Below are 25706 nucleotides of genomic sequence, written 5' to 3' on the forward strand. Positions count from 1 at the left end.
GTTGGTTTTAGTTTTTTAAGTCAGATTAGCACTAAGATGAATATTTTCTAAAATGCATATTTATAAGGGGAAATTGATTTTTATTTAGTAAATTAATCACTGACAAAAATTTTTTATCAACAATGTTTGTCATTTTAGCCACATTAATTTAGAAGAACAGATTTGCAGAGAATTTTTAAGTATAAGTATATTGACTTAAATGCCTAATTATTTCAAAAGAGATTTAAAGTAGTTTACAGTAAAATAAGCTATAAATAAAAATTATAAACCATAATAAATTTATTAAATATTTAAGCTAATTAGAATTATTGTATATGAGCATTTTAAGTCTGAGTTTTCTTGAAACCAAGTATTTCTAGCTTTCTGGGTACAGCTTTGGAAGTCTAAGTCAACGGAGAGTTAGAACATTCTTCCTATGTCAGTTGTTTCAGTCCGGCCTTTTTGTAGTTAAACCAGTAATTCAAGACTTTCTCTCTTTGTTAGTCTCAGGTTGGTGATATGTTCTTATGCTATCTTCTTATATAATCCCAAATGAACTCTTAAGGGCTTCAAATACCAAACAGAAAAGTAGCAAATCTGGTATTCCATTATAAAGCTGCTCTCTTTCTTTTATGCATCTGTGTAGTATTCAATTAATCTTTCCTTATATAGCTTTTGGCTTGTGTGTCATATTTAGCAAGGCCTTCCTGATTTTAAGGTTATAAAAGAACCTTACTGTTGTTTCTTCTTGCCTTTGTACAGTTTCATCTTTTAAATGTTCAAGTCTTTGGTATTATGTATTTATTTGGTAGAAGGTGTGAAATATGGATTCACCTTCAGTTTAATTCTAAATGAGTACCCATTTGCCTCAATGCTATCTATTCAAAATCTAATATTTTCATTAATAGATTTGATATACCATCTTTATTATGTACTAAATTACCACATGTATTTTAGGGCTTTTTCTGGAAATTCCCTTCTGTTGTATGAATATATCTAGTCGTGTGTCAGTTGCACATGTCTGATTGTTATATCTTTACAATACCTGTTAAATGTGTCAGAACTAATCCTCTTCCTGCTCTCCCTCACCCCTCCACATACGTGCATGCGTGCGTGCACACACGCACACACATTTTTGCTGTTCTTTTTTTAATCATATTTGGCTATTGTATTTTCCCCACATAAACTTAAAAATCGACTTATCTAGTTGATCTCATAAATTTGTACATTAACTTTGGGAGGGTTGGCATCTTTATGATATTCTGTGTTCTTAACCAAAATAGGCTTTTTTAGAGATAAGTTCAAGACTTATTTCTTTTATCAGTGTCCAGAGTACTAATATCTTCATGGAGTGAGCTCTGTGTGCTTCACGTACCAGATAAAAAATGGTAGAGTTGAAGGTCATTTTATTGATCAGTTTATCTTTAAATTTTCCCAAGTCTTTTGTGTCCATCAGGAGTATTTTATAATTTTGTTTGTGTTTGTTTAATAGATTTTGTACACACCTACTTAGTTCTATTCTTAGTTTTTTTTCAGTTTTTTAAATTAAGCTATCTTACATATAGTAAAATGCTTAAGTGTACTGCAAGATGATTTTTAAATATGTATACACTCACAAAACTACCACCCAGATCCAGATATAGAATACTATCAGAATCTCCTGAAGGCTCCTTCATGCTCCTTCACAATCAGTACCCTTCCATCCTCTAATTCCACCTGCCCTCCCACTGCTGAGGCTAATCATTGTTCTGATCTCTGTCACCATAGATTGGTTTTTACATGATCCTTGACCTTCAGATAAATAGGATCATCCAGTATGCACCATTTTAGGTGAAACTGAAGTGAAAACTTAAAGCAAAGTGGGGATATATGAAAGGGTGAACATCAGGTCTATATTGTAAAAATAGACTCAGAGTCCTGTATCCTTGGGAACTTGGAAAGTCGTACTGAGAAACCTCTTTATTTGAAGCTCTGTATCGAGGTTGGAAATTGAGGCTGCTTCTCTCCATCCATGACTTTGATCTTCCAAGCAAGAATAGAATGGTTCATTTTAATGCAAGTGACTTCATACTGCAATTTCTGACAGTCTATGATTTTAGAGAATAATGTGTCTCAGTAAGAAAGCAGTAGTAATTCAGAGAGGGGGGTCATCATGTGATGCTTTACATATATAGCATATTCTTGGAGAAAACTTGTTTCTTCCTGACTTTGCATTTGGACTTGTGTCCGTCCTCCCAACCTGATGAATGGCAAGGCAGATTACTTCCTCAGTCTGATCCAGATATGGATGTATTACCTAAATTAACTTAAAAAAATTTTTTTTGTCATCTGAAAAGTCACTTAGTGGTTGAGTCCACTTACCTTGGAAACTAACTGATTACAAAGAATTGACACCAAAAGGAAATGAGAGGTATCCACAAAGAAAGTGACTCACCAACATTTCATTTAAGTATGTGATTTTAGCTGACTTACAAGTAAATTCTAGCCAGGTAATGGACGCATACCAAAGACTGACTAAGGCTACATAGAACAATGTTAAGAATAAGGACTCTACAGCTATCGTAATTAGAGGTAATAAGGGTCTGTCAACAGTCCAAACCTTCAAATGGCAGGGAGGGAAAAAAGGTAGCTAAAAAAATAAAGAACTATAATATGCACATTAAAGTATGACAGCCAGTGTCTCAGGTCATCTTGTTCCAAGGGTCTGGGCAGATGATTGATTTCATGTTGTCATCAGCTTGATTCAACAGACTTGTGTAGAAACTGTCTTCTTTTTGCAGTCATTTGCTTCTAAAGATTCTTTGTCATCTCCAGTTTGAGATGTCCTACGGAGACAATCTTGCATTGATTTAGACTGGCCCATGTCGCTGTAATTGAGAGCCATAGATCATCACTCTGTTTTAACCATTGTGTTAGTTGTTTAGAGTACCTGGCATGATTCTATTTATTGAAGTTAGAAAGCAGTTTTCCAGAAGGCAGTCTCTGAGTTTTAAATCATTTAAAGGTTATTTCAGAAGAAACGCTTCTTGGACATGTTTGAGTATAAAACTATGTACTATACAAGACTCAGCTATATTAGTCTTTAATAATGTAGAAACTGGAGTTGGAGGGGCAGTATTTCTAGATATTTAAGATACTCGGTTTTGTGTTCACTGGGAGAGAGTTAATGGACTCCTGCGAGAACTGACCTTACTGTCATTCAGGCCAAACAAACAAACAGGAAAACACTTTAGGCTAAAGAGGTCTAAGAATTTCTGAAATTTACCCAGCTTACGTTTGAAAATTTCATTTGTCCTTTTCTCTTACCTGAAGACTGAGGATGATAAAGACAATGGAGATTTTGAGGAAGATGTGTTTTCTTACAAATCTCCTTAGTAACAGTTCTAGAGAAGTATTTCCTAGATAAGTAATTAGAGTTTTCCCAGATGGGAAACACGAACTCAAGCAATCTTTTTCAGCCATTGTTCAAGTTGAACCTTTAAAACAAACTTTGATCCATCCTAGAAATAGACCTGTGATAACCAAAACAAAAGCCTTTGTTGACAGGAACACTATTTATGAAAAATTATCTGAAGTACAACACACCATATGTTCCTCTACTTTGGGATTTTTAAACTGCAGGTTGCAACCCAATCCATGACATCAATTCAGATTTGTTTTTAAGGCACAAAATAGAAAATATCCAAGTTCATCATTTGGATCTGTAATAGGTACTGTACTATGAAACTTTTGTGGATTTCTGTTTGTTTGTTTATTAGCAATTTGACTGTGATGTGCCTTGGTGCATTTTTCTTTTTGTTCTGTTTGATGTTCATTGAGTTTCTTAGATCTATGAGTTGATATTTTTCATCAAATTTGGAAAAATTAGGGCCACTCTTTCTTAAAATTTTCTGCCTCAGATTCCTCCAATTACATGTTAGACAACTTGATGTTGATTGACGGGTCTCTGAGGCTGTGTTCCCCCGCCCCTTTAAACACGCATAAGGTGTTTTTGTTCTCTGTACTTCAGTTTAGTTTCTGTTGCCCTGACTTCAAGTTCATTGATCTTTTCTTCTGTAGTGTTCAGTCTGCTGTTTAAGCTCATCAATGAATTTTATTTCAGATACCATATTTTCTGGATCTAAACTTTCATTGATGTAGATAGATAGATACATACATACATACATAGATGCATAACATACATACATATATATATATAGTTTTAATCTCTCTACTGAGAATTTCCATCTGTTTGCTTATTATGTCCATCTTTTCTCTTAAATCCTTGAATATATTTATAATAGGTGTTTTAAATAGATGTCCTGGTGTGCTGATTTTAACATCTGTGTCATCTCTGAGTATATTTCTAATTTTTTTTAACTGGTTATGATTTTTATTTTTCAACTTCATCCCTAGTCCTTAGTCATTTTTTATTGTATCCTGGATGTTACGATACAACATTGACTGTCTTGATTTTGATGTCTTATTTTAAAGAATGTTTAAATCATAAATTAACCGGTAGGTCATCTTGATCCTTTCAGGGCCCATGTCAGGTTTTACTACAATACTTGGCAAGGCCTTTCCTCTGGGTGGAAGCTCATGTCTTTTCCTCTTACTCTGTGATCACCAGAACTTCCATTCAGCTCATGGCAGTGTGTTAGCTATATTCTGTCATACTTTGAATAATCTTGCTTTGCTCATGGGCAATTTAGTATGCCACCAGAGATTTAAGGAAACACTTGGCATATTTCTAGAACTCATTCTTAATGCATCTTTCTCATTTGTGGTACTCTTCCCTTCAAATTCCCACTGCCTAAGCAGCCCCGAACTCCAATCTTTGTTTCCTGCACCCAGTGAAACTCTCTCTTTGGGTTCCACTTTCTTAGAAAGTGCCCCCATGCAGAAAGCCAGGGTGAATGGGGGTCTTACCACCATATATTTCCCTTTTCTCAAAGATTACAACCCTATGGTGTAATCCATTGCCTTAAAACAGTTGCTTTGTATAGGGTGTATGCACTCACATATTTGTGTTACGTGTTGTAGTTGTTTATAGCAGCATTATACCTATAACAGGTAACATCTTTTGGAGATAAATGAGAATATATACTAGAGGACCTCCCCACCTTCATATTTTTATAGGCCAAAGATACACTCGATGGTACTGCCAGGATTTCTTTTTAAAGCAAAACAAAACAACTTGGAGTCCAGTCTGCCACCAAGAACAGTGATATTGGAGACGCTAGTGTTCTTTGCCATAAGTCATGGCTGCAGTAATTATAGGCTTGTCATAATTCAAATTTAATTTTTTAAGGAATGCTTTTCTTACATGTTAAAGTAAAATATCTTAAATGTTTATACTGTTATAAAAGAAGTAGAATTGAAAATTTTTTTTCAATCACTGATACTGGAATGCAGTTGATATTTTACTATATCTTTAAATCAAATTTATAAACTCATTTTCTTTAGTAATTTTTTAAGTCTTGAAATTTGCTGAGTATATAATTTTTATTAAAAGTGATTATTTTCTTTCCTTTCAATATTTATGTCTTTTATAATTCTTCTCTAGACCTGCTTGCCAATATTTCTAGTTGTGACAAAAAAAAATCTTCAGCTCATCTCTGTCTCAAATGAGTGAAGTGATTCTTTGCCAATTCTAGTAATGGTTCTTAATTAACAAGTTTTAAAATGATGTTAAGTCAGTCACTAATGAACAACTGCTTCTTATTTTACATTATTTTTGAAAAGCAGATACTGTATTTTACGGAATATCTTTCATTGAAAACTTTATAACTTATAGTTTTTGTCTAATGTAATGATTTATGTAAGTACTCTGTTTTGCTTTGCAAATCATGTTTTTAGGAATAAGGACAACTGGATCTTTTTTGAAAATACTTTTTTTAGTGTATTTTGTTTACCAAGATTGTATTTAGGAAACTTGTGTCTATGATGCAAGTGTGAGTACTTTAATTTTAATTTTTTGGTCTCTTAGTCACATTGTATTTTAGAATTTTTAAGTTCTGTGTACTTTGAGTGGATAATAACCCATCCTTTTCTCTCATTTATAGGATATTCCTTATAAAAGAAGTTACTCTTTCAATATTAGGAATAATTCTAAAATTAGTCTGATTAGGCCAAATAAAATGCACATTTAGCAAAACATAATATTAGATTCCTGAATGCCATCGTAATATTTAATTTGACAAATATCATTTGTTCCTTTTAGATAATTATAGGTAATTTTGGAGGGTTCATCCTGCCATAAAGTATTAGTTTAAATTAGTGGCAAGAAAGAGTCTGAAGGTATAGCTCAGTGGTAGAGCACATGACTAGCAAGCACAAGACCCTAAGTTCAGGCCCCAGTATCTCCACTAAAAATAAGTAAATAAATAAAAGCCCAATTTACCTCCCCCCCAAAAAAAAACAGAGTCTTTGGTCTAGATAAAAACATCCTTAAAGTGTTTGCTTAGTCATCTACTTTTAATTAATTTTTTAAAATCTCTAATACACAAAAAGTACTATTTAATTTCCTGACTCAACCAAGACTTAAGAAGAGTAGTTAGGAAGGTACCAAATCGTTACTTTCTTTTGGTAGGCATAAAGAAAGGGGTACTCTTGTAGTTTTAAAAAAAACAACTTTTTGTCTTTTCTTCTTTATTCTCTTCTCTCTCCCTGGCTCCCCAATACACATGCTTCTCATTACATTTCCCAGATTAGTCCTTTAAAATAGAATTTGTGAATATCTGTTCTATTTTACAGTTGACAAATTACAATTTGAACCTCCTCTGAGAAAAGAAACGGAAGCACGGGATGAAATGGTAGGAATTATGGCTTTTAAAGTATTTTACACATTAAAGTTTGAGAAAATTTATAGTTACGTATACTTTGACTAAAGAACAAAATAATATACTCTTCAAAGCATTAATTTTGATAATGTATTTCACACATTAAAGTTTGAAAAATCTTTTATTTTGACCAGAGTACAATGTGTAATATGCCATTTTAATCATGCGTTTTGATCCTTCTGAGTCTTTTGAAGAATTCGTATAAAGTTATTAAATATATAGAATTTGAGGCTCAACTTTAAGCTTTCAAGATCTTTTGTCTTATTGATTCTGTTAAGTCTGTAGAACATTTTTGTGTTGCCTTACTATTTTTAATATTTATTTGTTAACATAGCTTGTTTTTTTTTTTTTACCATTTCTCTTATTTTGGGATTACTGTTTGGTTAACCTTTATATTAAAGGTGAGAACAATAGCTCGAGCAAGATATTATTAGAGTCAGCCTAGATGTTATCCTAACATCCACTTTATTTTTAACTTTAGTAAAAGTATCATTTTTAGAGTAATTGTCTTCTATTAATGGATCTCTTCATCCTTAACATTTGGAAGTGGTGATCTTCTTACTGTGTATATTACTGTACAATAAATTCTTAATTTCCATGTTATTTGGAAAAAATAGGGGCACCAATAAATTAATGATAATTTAATAATACGGTGTTTAGTTCTCCATGCTAGTGGAGTAGTGATGCACATTATTCAAAGTTATGTTTTTCTCTTTTGCTTTGGAATATACTAGCATGTTGGTAAAGAGGGCTTGTCACATTTTAAACTATGTTTAGTATGTTTACAGAATTTCTTTCACTGGTACTGAGTCATTGACCTAAATATACCAAATGACAGAAAATCTAGCTGTAGATTTAAAAATTGAAAGTCAAGATGATGCTAATCATGACAATGAATATTTTCTTGAATTAAATGATTAATTTCCATTATAAAGTAACATTTTAAACACTTTTTTTTTTAACCTTCGCAGGGAGTGTCATCAGATCCAAACTTTGTGCTCCGGTGGAATCCTTTTGTTGATGGTGCAAATACTGGCAAGTGAGTTGTTTTTTAACTTTATTTTACTTGATTATATAAGAACAGTATTTAGTAGGGGAGTGATTTATTCTAATAAGCTTTAATTTTTCTTCTTATAAGAGCTTAGGTGCCTCTTGTCAGTGAAAAACTTATGGCTTTTTTTTTTTAACTGCCAGAAGGCATCATGTGTTGATCATTAAGGTTTTGGGGTTTGTTCTTTAAATCAGAATACAGTATGTGTAATGTTAATATACTGAAAGATGAGCTACATTATGTCGTGGGAAAAAATACTATAGTAGGAGTCGAAAACCCCAATTCCATCTCTGCAATATAGTTACTTCATATTCTAGACATGTCTTTCCTCAACAATTAAGTGACAAGGCTGGCCCTGATGAGTTATTCCAAACCTATTACATTGCCTAGAGGGTTCTTTGAAAATACAGATTCCTGGACACCCCCCAACATTAAGCCTATAGATCTGGGATTAGCAAAGTATGGCTTATAAACCACATCTGGCCCAGTGTCTAATTTTTGTACATCCCACAAACAAGAATGATATTTACATTATTTAAAGATTGAAAAAAATAATCAAAAGAAGAGTGTTATTTTGTTACACATGAAAATTATATGAAATTTAAATTTCAGTGTCCATCAGTGAAGGTTTGCTGGAACACAACCGTGTTCATTAATTTATATACTCTCTGTGGCTGCTTTCACACTACAACAAAAAGTTAAGTAGTTGTGACCACCATATGATTCATAAAACTTACAGTATTTACTCTCTGACCCTTTACAGAAAAAGTTTGCTAACCCCTGCTATTGAATATAATCTTGGGGACTGGAATCTGAGAATCCTGAAAGCTTCCCAATTGATTGCAGTGACTGTGGTTAAATGTATGGAACCAGTGGGCTATATCAGTGCTTCTCAAGTTTTAATGTGCTTAGAGGACCACCTGGAGATACTGGTGAAATGCAAATTCTGATTTAGTAGTTCTAGGGGTATATTTATAAAAGTTTCCGGGTCATACCAATGTTGCTGATCTACGGCCCCTCACTGGAGTGAGTAGCAAAGGGTTTGGTGATACAGCCATTTGAACCTGATTCATTGTGGGTTCCAACTATAAAATTCTGAATCTCTTTTTTATTATTTAGTTTAATTTAGTTTTTATTACATGTTAAGTGTATAAGCATACCATAAAGACTTCATAAAAACTCCATTTTATAGTCATGCTAATACAGTTTGACAGAATGAGATCTTAAGTCTTCCTGTAGATTTTAAAGTACTCTACTATGATCTAATTGTCTTTTATATCCCCCGAATATAAGCAAATTTTAATGCACATTTAATGCTGCCTCTGTGTTTTGTGTTACGGTCATTTATCACCATCTAAATTGCATTTTTTTCTGTATTAGATCAACTTCACAACGTGCAGTACCACCTCCCCTACCTCCTAAGGTGAGCTACTGAAAAGATTTTCAACAGTAAATCCTTGTTTAAATAATAAAATAGATTTTTAAAAGTTTTATTGAATTTGTTCAAAATTCCCTTAACTATATTTTAGATAAATACAGATTTCTTCAAGAGTGTATTATGAAGATGTAAAATATATATTTAAAGAAGATTTCATGAGAAATACAGTATTTTAATAGCTATTAGAAAAAGGCAAAAATACTCATTTGAGAAAATACTTGACCACGTGGAGAGCAGATAAAGGGTTCATCATTTACAATCCTCATTTACTGCTGCATTGGACATTTCACTAGAGTCATTTCATTAAGTCATTTTCCTTGCTTGTTTCTAGTTATCAAGTATTTTGTGGATTGTGTATATAATTTTATTGGTTATAAAAATTTTGTCAGTTCTGTGTTAAGGCTGATTAAAAGTTACATGGCACGTTCGTAGTCGTGTTGGGACAATAACTCAGCTCTTGCTTACCTTGCTTACTTGGTCCAGTGAATTGAACTATACAAAAGGAAAACAAAAGGCATGTTCTCCTCCCCTTAAATCTTTGATACATAATAATAACAAAGTGTTAGTTAATATTTTATATCCAAATTTATTAAAGTACTTTTGTGTCTTACTACTAACTAGCCAAGGATAAATAGTTACCCTGAAGACAACTTTCCAGATGAAGAAAAATCATCAACTGTAAAACGCTGTCCTGATTCAGAGAACAAAGCTCCCCAAGTTCTCAGAAGACAGAGTAGCCCAAGTTGTGGTCCTGTAGCCGAGACTTCCTCTATCGGTACGGCTAGCAGTATCAGCAGCCCTGGAGTGCATACAGCTAGATACTGTGATCTGGGTAAATAAAGTGAAAACTGAAAAGAAAGACATTTTGTTTATATTTTAAAGAACGTCTTTTTCTTTAGTCAGTCTTACTGCTATCTAAAGCTTTGTGAAGTTTCTTTAAAATTCCACATGGATGGGCTATAAATAGATTCAATCCAATTCAACCCTAATTTGACCCCTTACTAAATATTATAGGATCTAGAAAGACGAATGGATGTCCCTGCCCTCTAGAAGTTCAGGGTCTGTAGCAGGAGTTATACCCATGTACACAAAACATCAGACAAGACAGTTTGTATAAGTATCTCCTGTAGTATAAGTAACTATATGTAACTGAGGACAAGAGATCTCTGAGGGAGATAAGGATAGGGGAAAGAGGAGGTGGGCCGTCGCAGAGTGTTAAAGGGCTTGGTGAGCCTTCAGTAAGTGGAAGTACTGACAGACCTTAGAGAACAAGAAAGAATGAGCAAATGCACTGAAGCAGGAAAATCTAGATTGTATTAGAAGTACAGTTTAGTATGGTTGAATTTTGAGCTTTTGAAAGGTATATACTGGGAGATAGGACTCAAAAAGGTACATTGAAGTTCAATTATGGAAGGTATTGACTATCAGTATTAGTAGATCAGATTTCATTTTTCTCCCAACATGGAAACACATTTGTTGTTTTCATGGATTAAGACCACTGCTAAAGATACAGTGGTACCTCTGCAGAACCTAGAGAAAGGCACCAAAGACACTTTAACTCATGTGACAGTAGGGAGAATTTCCCAAATAAGGATCACTCTAATGGAAAATGTATTGGGGGAAAGGGGAAATTATTTTCCAAGAAAGGTACTTATTTGTGTGGTCTTTCAACTTATAACTATGATTCTCTTTAGGAAATGGTGATGGTATTTCAAAACTGATTAGTGACAATACAGAAGGATCAGCGCAAGCACCACAGTTACCACGAAAAAAGGACAAGCGAGATTTCCCTGTAGGTATTAAGAGGCATTTGGTGATCAGTTGGAATTAATACTGTGTTTATATATAAGGAGCATAGTCTATTTAATTCAAGAATTTGAATAACTGGATTTCTAAATGTATAAAGTTTAAGACTTTAAGAGGTCTTACAGTATTAAAAATTATTTTCCCTACAGAAACCAGTCATCAATGGCCTTCCGCCCACCCCAAAAGTACTGGTAAGGAGTACTTTTATGTGAACCACTTGCCAATTTTTCTCTCTTCAGAAAAGCAGCAAAAGATTGTTTATTTGCTATCCAGTATCTTGAGCCATTGAAAGAAAGGATTCATAAAATACAAAGGCATTAAAAATGATTTTGGATATACTGTGGATCAAATCATGTATCCTAATTTGAGTGCATTGGTTAGAATTGGGATAGTTTCACTTTTTATAAATATGGGCAGTTGAGTTCTCAGATTAGCCTACCAAGGCCAACTTAATGTGATCCTATTAATAGTACTGTGTCCTCTTCATTATGTGGGTTAAATATCTTTCTACCCCTGAAGCCATTTTCACATTGAACTATATACAATGAAAAGGAACAGGGAAGCTTCTGTGTTCTCTGGCCCTTCAATAGAACCTATCAGTAAGGTAGTTCAGCCAGTCATAGGAATGGGTGCTTTATAAATTGTACCTTTTTGTACAGTAAAGGTTTAATATAAATACTAGTCTTTTTGTCTTATCACTATTACAGAGGTCTACTGTCATTATAATCACTATAATGTTATTCAATAGAGTCATTCATTGTTTCACATTATTAAATGTTAGTCATAAAGATAATTAATGACTTAAAATTCCAAGAGTGTATCATTGACATATGTAGCTGTTTTGATAAATTTAATATTTTTGCCCTAAAGTAGTAGATTACAGAAGGAAAAAGTATGAGACTGTCTTAGTAGAAGGGGTTAAATTGTATCAAAATATGAATTTTGTTTTGTAATCAGATCATAGGTATATGCAAGTAAGAGGTTAGCATTTTGTAATAATCTTTACTATTTTCTAAGAATATATAAAATTAATCAAATAAGTCAATGTTTCTTTCTTTATAAATAAGATGGGAGCTTGTTTTTCCAAAGTTTTTGATGGCTGCCCTTTGAAAATTAATTGTGCAACATCCTGGATACATCCTGATACAAAAGGTAAGATTTCTGAACTTTAATATATCTCCAACAAAATATTTATTATTGAAGGTTTCTTTATGATCAGTGAACTGAGGGTTTTTTACTTTAAAAGTATGACTTAGAGACAAATAGTTTAGGTACCTGCAACAACCCAAATAAATAGTTTTCATTTAAGGCATTAGAATTTAAAAGTATATAGGAACAGTTTCTGATTAAAGGAGACTAAAGAGCCTTCACAACTGATTGTAACCATAATATGGGATTTTCTTTTATGTAAAAGGGCAATACTGGGACAACTGATAGTCTCAATCAGTAAAGTCAACATATTAGATAATGTTTCAGTGTTAATAACCTGATTTTTTTTTTATTGAAGTATAGTCAGTTTACATGTTATGTCAATTTCTGGTGTACAGTGCATTGCTTCAGTCATACATGAATATACATATATTCATTTTTATATTCTTTTTCACCATAAGCTACTACAAGATATCGAATATAGTTCCCTGTGCTATACAGTATGAACTTGTTTATATATTTTATATATACCTTGATTTTGATCATTGTACTGTGGTTATGTAAGACCTTTTTTTCTTTTCTTTTTTTTTTTTTTTTAAAGAAATGCACACAACTATTTAGGAATAAAGGGGCATCCTACTTAATAACTTAAAAAATTCAGAAAACAAGAAAAACTGTGTATACAGATAGAGAAAGAAGGATAAAAACAAAACCAGTAATTGTTAACATTTGTGGGATCTGCATGAAGGAGATTCAGGAATTTGTTGTATTATTTCAACTTTTCTGAAAGTCTGAAATGATGGCAAAATAAAATTTGTGCATATCAAAACTACAATGAAGTATCACTTCACACCTGTCACAATGGCCATCATTAAAAAGTCCACAAGTGGTAAATGGTGGAGAGGGTGTAGAGAAAAGGGAACCCTCCTACACTGTTGATGAGAATGTAATTTGGTGCAACCACTATGGAAAACAGTATGGAGATTTCTTTAAAAACTGAAAGTAAACTTACCATGTGATCCAGCAGTCCCACTCCCGGGAATATATCCAGAGGAAACTCTAATTCAAAAAGATACATGCACCCCAATGTTCATAGCAGCACTGTTTACAATAGTCAAGATGTGGAAGCAACCTAAATGTCCATCAACAGATGACTGGATAAAGAAGTTGCGGTATATTTATACAATGGAATACTACTCAGCCATAAGAAAGAATGAAATAATTTCATTTGCAGAAACATGGATAGACCTGGAGATGGTCATACCAAGTGAAGTAAGCCAGAAAGAGAAAGACAAATACCATATGATATCACTTATATGTGAAGTCTAAAAAAATGACACAAATGAACTTATTTACAAAACAGAAACAGAGTCACAGATACAGAAAATAAACATGATTACCAGTGGGGAAGGGGTATGAGGGATAAATTGAGAGTTTGAAATCTGCAGACACTAGCTACTATATATAAAACAAATAAATGACAAGAACCTACTGTATAGCACAGGGAACAGTATTCAATATCTTATGATAACCTATCATGAAAAGGAATATATATGTTTATGTATAACTGAATCACTATGCTGTACACCAGAAACTAACACAACATTGTAAATCGACTGTACTTCAATAAAAAAAATAAAGTAAAATGAATTGGCCACACATAGTATAACTTGAAAAAATTTTATTTAAAAAAATTTAGGCTTATATTTTTAAAATAAGGAAGCATAGTACACAGAGGCAAAAACTTGGAATCAAATACATCTGAGTTTGAAATACCTCTCTGTCTTACTGTGTGATTTCAAAAAGATACTTAACACCTCTGGTTCTAAGTATGATCATTTATAAGATAAATACTCATAACACTCACCTGTTGCTAGGTAGAAAGGAGCCTACCTGGTTGTCTGGAAATTAGCAAACAGAGGTTAGGCAGTAGAGGGTGTTCGGAAAATGTTTGTTTCTACCTCAACACAGTCATAAAGACAGGTCATATAATTTTCTGCTTTAAATGCCACTATTATAAAGTATAACAGAAAAAATATTTTTAACAGTAAGAAAATGAGGTTTTTTTATAATTTTAACTTTGTATTTTGATTTAAGTTTAAACTTACAAAAAATTTAGAGAAATAGTACAAGAAACTCCTATGTGCTCAGAGTCGTCACTTGTTTCTGTCTTGCTGCATTTGTTTTACTGTTTTCTAGGTAAACAGGTAAACAGGGTGGCATGGATTTTAGAAAATAATTTTTCTTTGGATAGGTGGGTGGCTTTCTAACTCTTCATACCGTTAAAATATAGAGTCATCATTTTAGTGAATAATTTCAGAAAATGATAGTAAATTCTGGTGATTTATCTCAACTATTTTAGATCAGTACATTATTTTTGGAACTGAAGATGGTATTTACACATTGAATCTCAATGAGCTACATGAGGCAACGATGGAACAGGTAATTTCGAAGTTTTAACTAAAAAATTTAGGTTAGGTCAGTTGAATAAAGGGAATGTCTTAATTTTAAATCAATGTAGATGGGCCTCAGTTTTCATTTTTCTGATGTAAGTTATTTAAAGGGTTGAACCTGTACTCTTTACATGTTCATTTTGAAAGATTTTTTTCCATAAGGTTTTGATATTTTACTGAAAGAAACTAGTTATTTTTCTACCCTTTCAGACTGTTGGAATTTGGAGGTTAAGGAGTAAGGGAATGAAATTTGGAGAGTTTTAATTAATCTTTTTTTCTTTATAGTTATTTCCACGGAAATGTACTTGGCTCTATGTTATCAATAATACTTTAATGTCATTGTCAGGTATGTATATAATGAAAATAATATGAAAAATAAACCATAGACAAACAAAGAAATGTAATTTTAATACACATTATTTTTAAGTGTTATTTGGGGTAATTGTAATCTTGTATAGTTGGCTTTGAGACTTGAAGACGTTTTTACCAATCTAGAATGGGAAGAAACTTTAAGAAGGGACCCTGTTGCCACTTAACAGTAGTATTTCCTACTCCTGCTCAGGGACTACACAGTTGGGCAACATGACAGCGACTGGTACCTTAAACTGTCCCCTCTACTCAGACTTCTCCACAGTCCTATTACTGTCACTATCCTTTCCTTCTATTGAGAATCAGTGTTTGAAGGGAATGAATCGGAGGATCCAGCCAGCCACTGTCCCTCCACTGTTTTCTTAATTGTAAAATGAGGATGGTAGTAACAATAACGGCCTCATGACGTGGCCATGAGGACTAAGTGAGATACCCTGAGTACTTAGGAAACTGTATTACAGGTGTTCACTGGTACAGTTCATGTCATTCTGTACCACATATTAACCAACTTGGACCAATGCTTTAAAGCCTTATAAGTAAGCAAGTGGGTTCCAGAGCAACCTATTCTAATTTTGTTATTTGTGTTTTTCTTTTTTGGTTGTTGTTGTGGGTGGGTGGGTGATGTTTTAGGCTTTTTACCCCCTAATTCTTACCTGCCAAAACCTGTTTTCTTACATTTTAGAGGTTTGCTGCTTGCTTTCATTCTAATAGTATGGCCCTCTGTATCCACATCGACGGATTCAACCAACTACAGATAGAAATTATTTTTTAATCCGAGAAAGTTTAAAAAAAAAACAAAACTTGAATTTGCCAGGCACCAGGCAACTATTTACATAACATTTACATTGTATTAGGTATTATGTGTAATCCAGAGACAAATTAAAATATACAGGAGAATGGGCATAGGTTATATGCAAACACTACACCATTTTGAATAAGGGACTTGAGCATCCTCAGATTTTGGTATCCAGAGGGGGTCCTGGAAACAGTACCCTGTAGATATGGAGGGACCACTGTACAAGATAGTTAATTATTTCTCTCTGTCCTTTGCTAATCCTAATGCTATCAGCTCTTAAAATAGCACTCATTCTTTTCTCTGCTTTGAATAATTAAATTATTTTACCTTTTCTTAAATTTTTTTCAGTGGTTTTATTTGATACTCTTTTGTGGTCTGTATCTCAGTAGATGTGTGATGATTATATCCTGGGCTCCTATTTACTGTGCCGTCAAGCTTTTTGTTTTTAAGTGTACCTTTCAGCTACTTACGCTTTAAAGCATCAGTGCTGATACCGTTTTAACTCACTGACAGGTAGATGAGTAATTTGTGGCCTATTATAGGAAATGTCATTTTCATAATTTTAACCGTGTGTGTGTGTATAACTTAAACTCTTCTACCAACCATCGCATAGTAGAGATTCTTCAGGAATTTGTGTATTTGAGCTGATGTCAGTGCTTATAAAGAGCCATTTTTTTTAATTGAAGTATATTTGATGAAGAGCATGTTATTTGATTGTGTGTAAATGTCTTTTAAAAAGCCAGGGTCCTCAAAAGAGTACTTAATCTCTTTGATTTTGATTATGCTTTCCCCCATTTTTTAACTTTTATTTAATAAGACATTAATATATTACATTACTATTATGAAAACGGATTTAAACCCAATTCTGTTTGGGTTAACAATTCTGAATTATATACGTATAGGGTCACTTTCCTCTAACTCTTACTGCTTTTATCCCTACTCATACCTGTCTTTGGGAATAGCCTTAAAAGTCACACAGAGTGCATCTTATATATTTAGAAAAGCAAGGAAACGTTAGCCTGTAAGATAGTTCTTCCCAAATTCTAGTTAGAATGACCCATAACACTGAATGAAGGTAGGTAGCAGTGCTCGGTAGGAGAAAATGTTCTGCTTAAGGGTCTGCATTTGTGTGCATACACACACATACATGTACATGGGTGTAGCTGCCTGGGTAGCGAGCTATATATGAAGGGGGACTGGAGAGAGAAAGGGTGGTATAGTGTCAGGCAGAACGTTTGCATGTTGAAAAAATACAGAAAATTTTGTTGAGGATAAGACCATATTTTTTTTCATGTTTTCTAATAGTAAAGTGATAAATACTAATTTGGGTTGTTATAATACCATATCATGTATAATAAGGAGTCAGAAGATGTTTACCATATATCCCCTTCTTAGTATTTCAATCTGTTATCCTTAAGACTTCATTCACAGCTTTAATCCAAGGTAGTGTGGTAGATTACTGGTAAATAGGACTGTCTCTGAAAGATAACGTAATATAGTTACGGAATTGTCCATGTCGTACTAAAATAATCACATGTACATCATTGTAACTCAAACCATTGTACAAAGATGTTTAACAATTTCTCTATGTTGGCTTCATTATGGTTTACATATTCTGCCCAGATCACCTATTAGAGTATATCTAATTTATGTGTTGGGAAACACAATTATTTATTTGCTTTGAAATTCATTTTATTTATTATCTTCAAAATAGTATTAACTGTGTTTTTCTATTTTGCTTGGCTTTTTGAACATTTCTGGACTCATCATTTTAGAAGGTAATTATCTTTTTTTTTGCTTGAAAATTATATTTCTTTGCTGTAAATAATTCTAATAAAAATAACATGTTTCTCTTTTATAGGAAAAACCTTTCAGCTCTACTCTCATAATCTTATAGCTTTGTTTGAACAAGCCAAAAAACCAGGACTTGCTGCCCATATTCAAACTCATAGGTTTCCAGACCGCATACTACCAAGGTACAAAATATTTTGATTCTACTGGTATTGAGGGGAATTAGTGTCTATTTTTAAAACAGCCCATCTTCCCTGCCCACTGAAAAACTCCTTTGTCTTAATTTTGAAAGGTAGTTTACACTAAAGTAAATGTCATGTAGAATTCAAAAGATCGGTGTTTCTGTAACTTGCCTGTCCGTGGGAATCACCCATATAAGTTTTATAGTACAGATTCCCAGGCCCTGCCTCAGGTCTATAAAATCAGGCAGTTTAGGGTCAGAGTTTAAGACAGTTTTTTTTAAGCTCCTTGACTGATTCTAATGGAAGTGATTCACAGATCACTTGTTTGGGAACCACTGTAGGAGAGTACATTTATATTGTCCTGTGTTTTCAGAAAGTTCGCTTTAACAACAAAGATTCCTGATACAAAAGGCTGCCACAAATGTTGCATAGGTGAGTAAATGCTATTTCTCAAACTACATGGTTAGAACTTTTAACATCTTTAAAATTTTCTGAAGACTCTTATAGTGTTAATTGAAGGAAGGTAGGCTTTATATTTGTTTTAAATAAGGAGTTCAGGGACCATTGAGACTCAAGAATGTATAGTGAGTGTGACATGGCAGAAAAATGCTTGAAGGTAACATCCCTGATGCTTTCTCAGAGCATAATGTTCCTCGAATTTTTTAACCATAGCCCATAAGGCTCTATCTCTGCTAATATCCTAGTTTTCATTTAACACTTCCATTTATTTAACAGTTATTGTTTATTGCTTTATGAGCATTTTTATTTCATGAGTTTGGCAACTATAAAGCTGGAGGGAATGGTCCACACAAGACCATTCTCACTTCTGACACCAACTGCAAGTTTGGGGAGTTCCCAGAACAACCTACGGGTTCAAAAATTCACTAGACGGACTCACAGAATTCACTGAAAGTGGTTATACTCTTGGTTATGGCTTATTACAGGAAAAGGGTATAGAGTAAAATCAGCCAAGGGAAGAAATACATAGGGTAGAGTCCAGGAAAAATACCAGATGTAGAGTTTTCTTTTGTCCTCTCTCTGGGGAATAATGGACAACATATGGACCGCGTTACTTTTATGGCAGTGATGTGTGACAGTACACACAGAGCACTGCTAACCAGGGAGGCTTACTCAGGAACCTCAGTGTCCAGAGGTTTTATTAGGGCTCTATCACATAGGCATGCTTTCCCCCTAGATATTTGTGTTTATTATAAACAAGGATGCAGACCTTGCCCACATGGCTGATCTCAATGTCTAGACCCTCTGGAGGTCAGGTGGTAACTGCCTGACCCAAAGCCCCTAGACTAAATAGCATAGTTGGTCTTCCTGGCATGACCATCCTCCACCCTGAGACCATCGAGTGTCGCCAGTCCCCACTCTAAATCATATTGTTGAGTATACAGTGACCCACAGCCCCAAGCTAGCAAAGGCACTCCTATCTGGCATGACTTTCCTGAAGTATAGAGGTTAACTCCCAAAAGGGAGGGCAAAGACCAGACCTCTTTTGGGACAAGGTTAAATTCTGTGCTATATAATTATTTTATCTTACTTAACCCTCAAACAACTCATGGTACATATGTCACTGGTAGAAGAACCTTCGATCAGACCTGGTCTATGATTTCAGATCGTGGGCTCCTAACTTTTTGTGTATTCTTTTTGTTTAATCAGTGAGCTTACACATTGATCTTCGCACTGTGTAAGTTGCACAGCATACTCTCCAGTTATAAGTAAATTTCATGAGCATTTTTCTAGGGAGAATCAGGTCCTTATCTGTTATCAGATTCCCAAGATCTATGACTTCTAATAAAGGTCTAGACACTTAGAATCTGAGATATAAACTCATAAATATATTAAGATAGAGCTTACTGCAAATAACTACTATTATAATTTTAAAAAATTATTGTTGATTGGAATCAAATTGGGCAGAAGTAAGGACCCGGTGAGTTGCTATAGTTTGAGTCAAGGAAGTTACGTCTTTATTAGTTGTAAAATAATTAGTTATTTTCATCTTGTCTGAAGTGGACAGCTGTAAACTAATACACGGAAAATGGAATCATACATTTCAGTTGTCTCCTAGACTTTCTTGTCAGAATGTATTCTTTTGGTCAGTTTAATTAAGAAGCAGATCTTTAGATTGTATAATAATTTAGGTGTTTTAGTGCTTAAAATATTGTTCTTTTAAAAAGTTCCTGTGTTTAAGAATCTAGTACATTAAAGATGTTTAGAAGTAAATGTATAAATTAAAATTGAGATAATAAGGTGAAAGGGAAGGGTAACAAAGCCAAAAGAAAAAGACATCATCTTTCTTTACTTTCTGCCCACTCTTATCATTCCAGTGAACATAACCTTTATCAGCTAAGTTAACACTTCAGTTGGTTCTTCTTCCATTCATATTTTGGTTTATGGCAGGCCACATTTAATTGTTTTTATCCCATATATCAACACTGCCTTTATAAAGAAATCTCATTTAGCTTTTAGGTGAATATAACTCAGTTATTGCTTTTAGCTAAACTTTATATTTTCATATAAAAATAGTGTCTTGGTTGTATCTGTTTTGTTTCTTTCCAGTAAGAAACCCTTACACAGGACATAAATACCTCTGTGGAGCTTTGCAGTCTGGAATTGTTTTACTTCAGTGGTATGAGCCAATGCAGAAATTCATGTTGATAAAGGTATAGTTTACTTTGTTCACATTTTTCTTCTTTAGAAAACGCTGCATAACTGAACCTAAAATAATAAGATCCCATTGCCACCATCTATGGTCAACACATTTATAGTTATTTATAGGTGTTTATTTGACTTGTGGTTTTTGTGTTCTTCTTAAGATTTCATCTTTAACTTATGTTAAACTTCCAGAAACATCACATCCATAAAGAAGAATATGGCCAATTCTCTAAAACATTTTTTATGGAGAACTGATTCTTATGATCATTTAGAGGTAGTCATTTTTTAATTGAAGAATTACAATATTGTGTTAGTTTCAGATGTACCAAGTATTCAGATATACATGTATATTTTTTCAGATTCTTTTCCATTATAGGTTATTATAAGATATTGAATATACTTCCCTGTGTTATACAGTAAATCCTTGTTATCTATTTTATATATAGTATTTTGTATCCATTAATTCCATACTTCTAATATTCCCCCCTCCACTCCCTTTCCCCTTTGTTTTCTGTCTCTGAGTCTGTTTCTGTTTTGCATATAGATTTATTTGAATTATTTTTTAGATTCCACATGTAAGTGATACAACATTTGTCTTTCTCTGACTTGTTTCACTAAGCATAATATTCTCTGGGTCCATCCATGTTGCTACAAATGGCAGTATTTCATTCTTTTTATGGCTGAGTAATACCCATTGTGTATGTATACACCACATCTTCTTATGCCAGTTCTCTGTTAATGGGCACTTGGGTTGTTTCCATGTCTTATATTATAAATAGTGCTGCTGTGAACATTGGGTACATGTATCTTTTTGAGTTAGACTTTTCATCTTTTCTGGATATATACCCAGGAGTGAGATTGCTGGATCATATGGTAGCTCTGTTTTTAATTTTTTAAGAAATGTCCATACTGTTTTCCATAGTGACTGCACCAAATTACATTCCCACCGATAGTGTAGGAAGGTTCCCTTTTCTCTACACCCTCTCCAGCATTTATTATTTGTTGACTTACGATGATGGCCATTCTGACCGTTGTGAGGTGATACCTCATTGTAGTTTTGATTTGCATTTCTCTAATAATTACTGATGTTGAGCATCTTTTCATGTGCCTTGGGGAAATGTCTGTTTAGGTCTTCTGCCCATTTTTTGATTTGGGTATTCTGAGTTTTTTTGAAGTATATAGTTGGTTTACAATGTTGTGTTAGTTAGGGTGTATTTGTTTTTTTGTTTGTTTGGTTTTTTTGATGTTGAGTTTTATGAGCTGTTTGTATATTTTGGGAAGTAATCGTTGGTCGCATCATCATTTGCACGAGTTTTCTCCCATTCCATAAGTTTTCTTTTTGTTTTGTTTATGGTTTTCTTTGCTGTGCAAAAGCTTTTAATTTTAAGTTTGATTAGGTCCCATTTGTTTGTTTTTGCTTTTATTTCTTTTGCCTTGGGAGACTGACCTAAGAAAACATTGTTAAGATTTTTGTCAAAAAATGTTTTGCCTATGTTCTCTTCTAGGAGTTTTATGGTGTCATGTCTTATGGTTAGGTCATTAAACCATTTTATTTCTGTATGTTGTGTGAATGAGTGTTCTAGTTCATTGATTTACATGAAACTGTCCAGCTTTCCCAGCACCACTTGTTGAAGAGACTGTCTTTTCTCCATTGTGTATTCTTGCCTCCTTCATTGTAGATTAATTGACCATAGGTGTGTGGGTTTATTTCTGGGCTCTATTCTGTTTCATTGATCTGTATGTCTATTTTTGTGCCAGTAAGAGGTAGTCATTTTTTTTCAAGAAAAGGAAAGCCTTTCTGTTGAATTTATTCAACAACAGTATGAATGGGTAAAGTGTTTCTAAATTACACTTCTGTTTATTTTTTGCAGCACTTTGATTTTCCCTTGCCAAGTCCTTTGAATGTTTTTGAAATGCTGGTCATACCAGAACAGGAATACCCTATGGTCTGTGTAGCTATTAGCAAGGGCACTGAATCAAATCAGGTCGTTCAGTTTGAGACAATCAATTTGAACTCTGCTTCTTCATGGTTTACAGAAATTGGTGCAGGTAAGTGTTTTTTACTTTATGTTAAAATATTAATGCTTTTGCTTATGAAAGTAGCAGAATAGATTCAACCTGCGTGAGCTCTTCAAATAAAGATTCCCAAGTAAGCCCAGAGGATCATGGGCATATACTTTTGATCTCTATTTGCTTGAGGCAAGTTGATACAAAGTATTTTACCAAGGAAACTTTTAATGAGTCCTGATATTTTAAAGTCTTAGTTGTTATCAGTTAATCTTTGAACTTACTAAATCATTAGGTTTTCGAAAATAATTTTCAAATTTTATCAACTTCTAAAGCAAAGAAATTTACCTTTTTTTTCCTGTCAGTTTTTTTCCTGCACATTCTTAAAATGATTGCATTCTAGTACTTTTCAGACTTGAATAGAAGCTTCTCGTGTGTGGGGTCCAAGCTTTACCATTTAAAGATACAGTGAAATATCACTTGGATTTTTTGAGAATGATTTGTTAGCCCAGGATTTTATCAAGCGTGTTTCAATGAAAGCTCTGAAAAGGTTGGGAAGTTTATTTTCATACTTTAAAATTGGGATAAATCAATCAAGAATTCATGTAAAAAATCAACATAATAAGTAAAATGAAGAGGGTCTTCATTTTGCCAGCTTACTGTTTTTGTTGTGCTGGTATATTATTTGATCATTTGTCACCCCAGGTTTATCAAGCTATTTTTACACATGAAGTCAAGCAAGCTTTAGTTATAACTATTTCATTACTGACCACTGTTATATTCTTTATCACCTTGTGAAGAAGTCTGTTAAAAGTATCACAAGTTTGAAGGTTCTTATTAAGTATCTTTGGCTTTTGATCATTTATAGGCTAAATTATAAGAACTCTTTGTACAATCCAGCTATTGAAGTTAATGTAGAACCACGCTAATGTCACTTTCAGAATAAGAATCAGTATGAACTAGTGGTGTCCTAGTAAGTGTTTAGCAGCAGACTCTTGGGGTGCAGAGAAGCCTGGTTTGTAGCAGTTGCCTGTTTCTGTGGTATAAATACTCCCACCATGGCCCATTCCAAACTACCAACCTGATGTCATCCTGCTCACAAAATTCTTAAACGTTTATCATCCCAGTACAAGGCAGTTCCAGCATGCCCTGGACTATGATCCTTGTCTTTATGGACCAAGTTGTAATTTCCAGTAGAACAAAAGAGGAATGTATTCTTTCCCCTCCCACCCCACCTGCACTCACCTTTCTTTTTAATTTATTGTTTAATGCTTTTGGTTGAGTTAGATGCATACCCTCCTGGTATAGCTAAGAGAAAGGTGCAAATGACATTGTTTTATCAGCCCAAATAGAAACGTGTTCCTATAATGTAGTTATCGCTAAAAAGAAGCATTTTAGGTCAATTTATTTAAAAGCCAAGATCATACTTGGCAGACAGCCCTAACTTGTTTTTGCTGGTTAGGTATATAGAAAGTGTAGAGAAAGTCATTTCATACAGTTATCTAATGTGAGTTTGCAACTACTTTCTTCTGTATGATGTATTAGAAAGTTACATTGCTCAAAGCTAGGCAGTCAGTGAGTTTTCTCATGAATTTTGGGGGGTCGAGGTAGAGGGCTTTTTGTTGTCTGCTTTGTCTTTAAATGCCAGAGGTATACTGCTCTACCCACTTTTAACATTGTCTAGACTCAATTAAGGCAGACCCAAAATTACTTCCTGAGGAGAGCCAGGACTCTGTCTGAGGGTAAACAGTCAAATCACCCTACAGCAGAGATTGTCTTTATTAGAATTCTCCATCTTCACAAATGATTGTTAATCTACCTCCCAGCTGTGTTTATTGTTGGGGCCATGCCTTGAAATCGCAGCAGTTGTAACAATTAAAGTGATCCCCTATTCAACGACTCTTTTCATCTTAGTTTGATTTGTTATCTCAGTATCCTAATCCCCAAGGATGGTGCTTAGCGCTTGTCATCAGCACTCAATAAATATTTGTTGAATAAATGCATGAACATAGATTTACTGAGAAAAGCTAATTTTTGAAATGTTGCGTGAGGGACAAACAGTTTAACTGATTCTGTAGATCTGGATTCTTCACTATATGTGCTTTAGAAGGTCCACAAACACCCCAAAATAATGTGTAAGATTTTGTGCTTATGCTTAGATGTGTAGTTTTTAAGAGAGAGGATCCATGGGCTTCCTGAAGAGATGTAGTTAATAATGACTACTCCAGATAATCTAAAATCTTCTCTTAGATTCCGCTAGACCATTCAAGCAATCTGAGTGGCTAAAATGAATTGTTTTACCAAAAATGTTTTGCAAAAATGTCATCATTTCTATTAGTAGATGTTAAGAGAAGTAGCCCTGTGAATGTTAAGAGAAGTAGCACAGTGATGAAAGTTGTTTCCTGCAAAGATGTTGACAGAATTGTTCATTACGCTACTTGGTGTCCTGCTAATAAAGAACGTACCACCTACACACATACACACATGCACACACACACACATACACCAGTACCAGGAAAATTTCTCTTTGATCGTAGTTTAATTAATTAATCCTTTTACTTTTTCTGAATTACTGACTTATTTTTATATCAGAAACACAGCAATTCACTAACTGGTGTTTTCATCTTCCCACTGGCTATGATAAAATGCAGAGCAAAATCTAGTCACTGTAGAACATGCATCTTTCTTTCTTCCCCATATTTACCTTTTGCTTCATTTTACTTCTGTAACTCGCCTTTCTAGAACTAGCTGAGGTATTAATTAAATATAACATTGAGCCTTTTTCAACTCAGCCTTGCTTAAGACTTTCCTTTGTTCTTTTAAATCAAGGTACATATATTTTTGAGAAGATAATATAGCGTTACAAAATATAATTTCTGTATTAAATTTCAAAGACTCGTTTAAAATCACAGAATAAAGTCAAAATTTGTGTTTCTCTTCTAAGTTATAGTTTTTAAAGCATGTTGCATAACTGTAACCTTGTTTCTTTTCCCCCAAGGCAGTCAGCAATTAGATTCCATTCATGTAACACAGTTGGAGAGAGATACTGTTTTAGTGTGTTTAGATAGTAAGTATTATTTTTAAATTTTATTCTAAGTATACTACTTGATACAACATTTTTCATGGAATTGATGGATTTATCTGATAGAATCAAGAGAGTAGACTTTCACTTTTCTACCTTGAGTGGCTTGTTTTATTGG

At 33.7% G+C, this 25706-nt stretch overlaps 1 protein-coding gene across 1 annotated transcript in view; it reads left to right on the top strand.

Moving 5' to 3' along the window:
* The window catches only part of MAP4K5 (mitogen-activated protein kinase kinase kinase kinase 5), a 112756-nt gene that overhangs the window by 76016 nt on the left and 11034 nt on the right, over positions 1 to 25706 (top strand). Inside the window, exons 15-29 of the mRNA XM_074365552.1 lie at positions 6715 to 6773; positions 7772 to 7839; positions 9232 to 9274; positions 9911 to 10064; positions 10984 to 11081; positions 11245 to 11286; positions 12163 to 12247; positions 14607 to 14686; positions 14983 to 15043; positions 17638 to 17640; positions 17724 to 17838; positions 18209 to 18267; positions 20404 to 20507; positions 22371 to 22548; positions 25505 to 25573. Coding sequence (XP_074221653.1) covers positions 6715 to 6773; positions 7772 to 7839; positions 9232 to 9274; positions 9911 to 10064; positions 10984 to 11081; positions 11245 to 11286; positions 12163 to 12247; positions 14607 to 14686; positions 14983 to 15043; positions 17638 to 17640; positions 17724 to 17838; positions 18209 to 18267; positions 20404 to 20507; positions 22371 to 22548; positions 25505 to 25573 — 1218 coding nt within the window. The remainder of the gene's footprint in view (positions 1 to 6714; positions 6774 to 7771; positions 7840 to 9231; positions 9275 to 9910; positions 10065 to 10983; positions 11082 to 11244; positions 11287 to 12162; positions 12248 to 14606; positions 14687 to 14982; positions 15044 to 17637; positions 17641 to 17723; positions 17839 to 18208; positions 18268 to 20403; positions 20508 to 22370; positions 22549 to 25504; positions 25574 to 25706) is intronic.

The sequence above is a fragment of the Camelus bactrianus genome, chromosome 6 (genome assembly GCF_048773025.1).
Source record: "Camelus bactrianus isolate YW-2024 breed Bactrian camel chromosome 6, ASM4877302v1, whole genome shotgun sequence".
NCBI classification, from domain to species: domain Eukaryota; kingdom Metazoa; phylum Chordata; class Mammalia; order Artiodactyla; family Camelidae; genus Camelus; species Camelus bactrianus.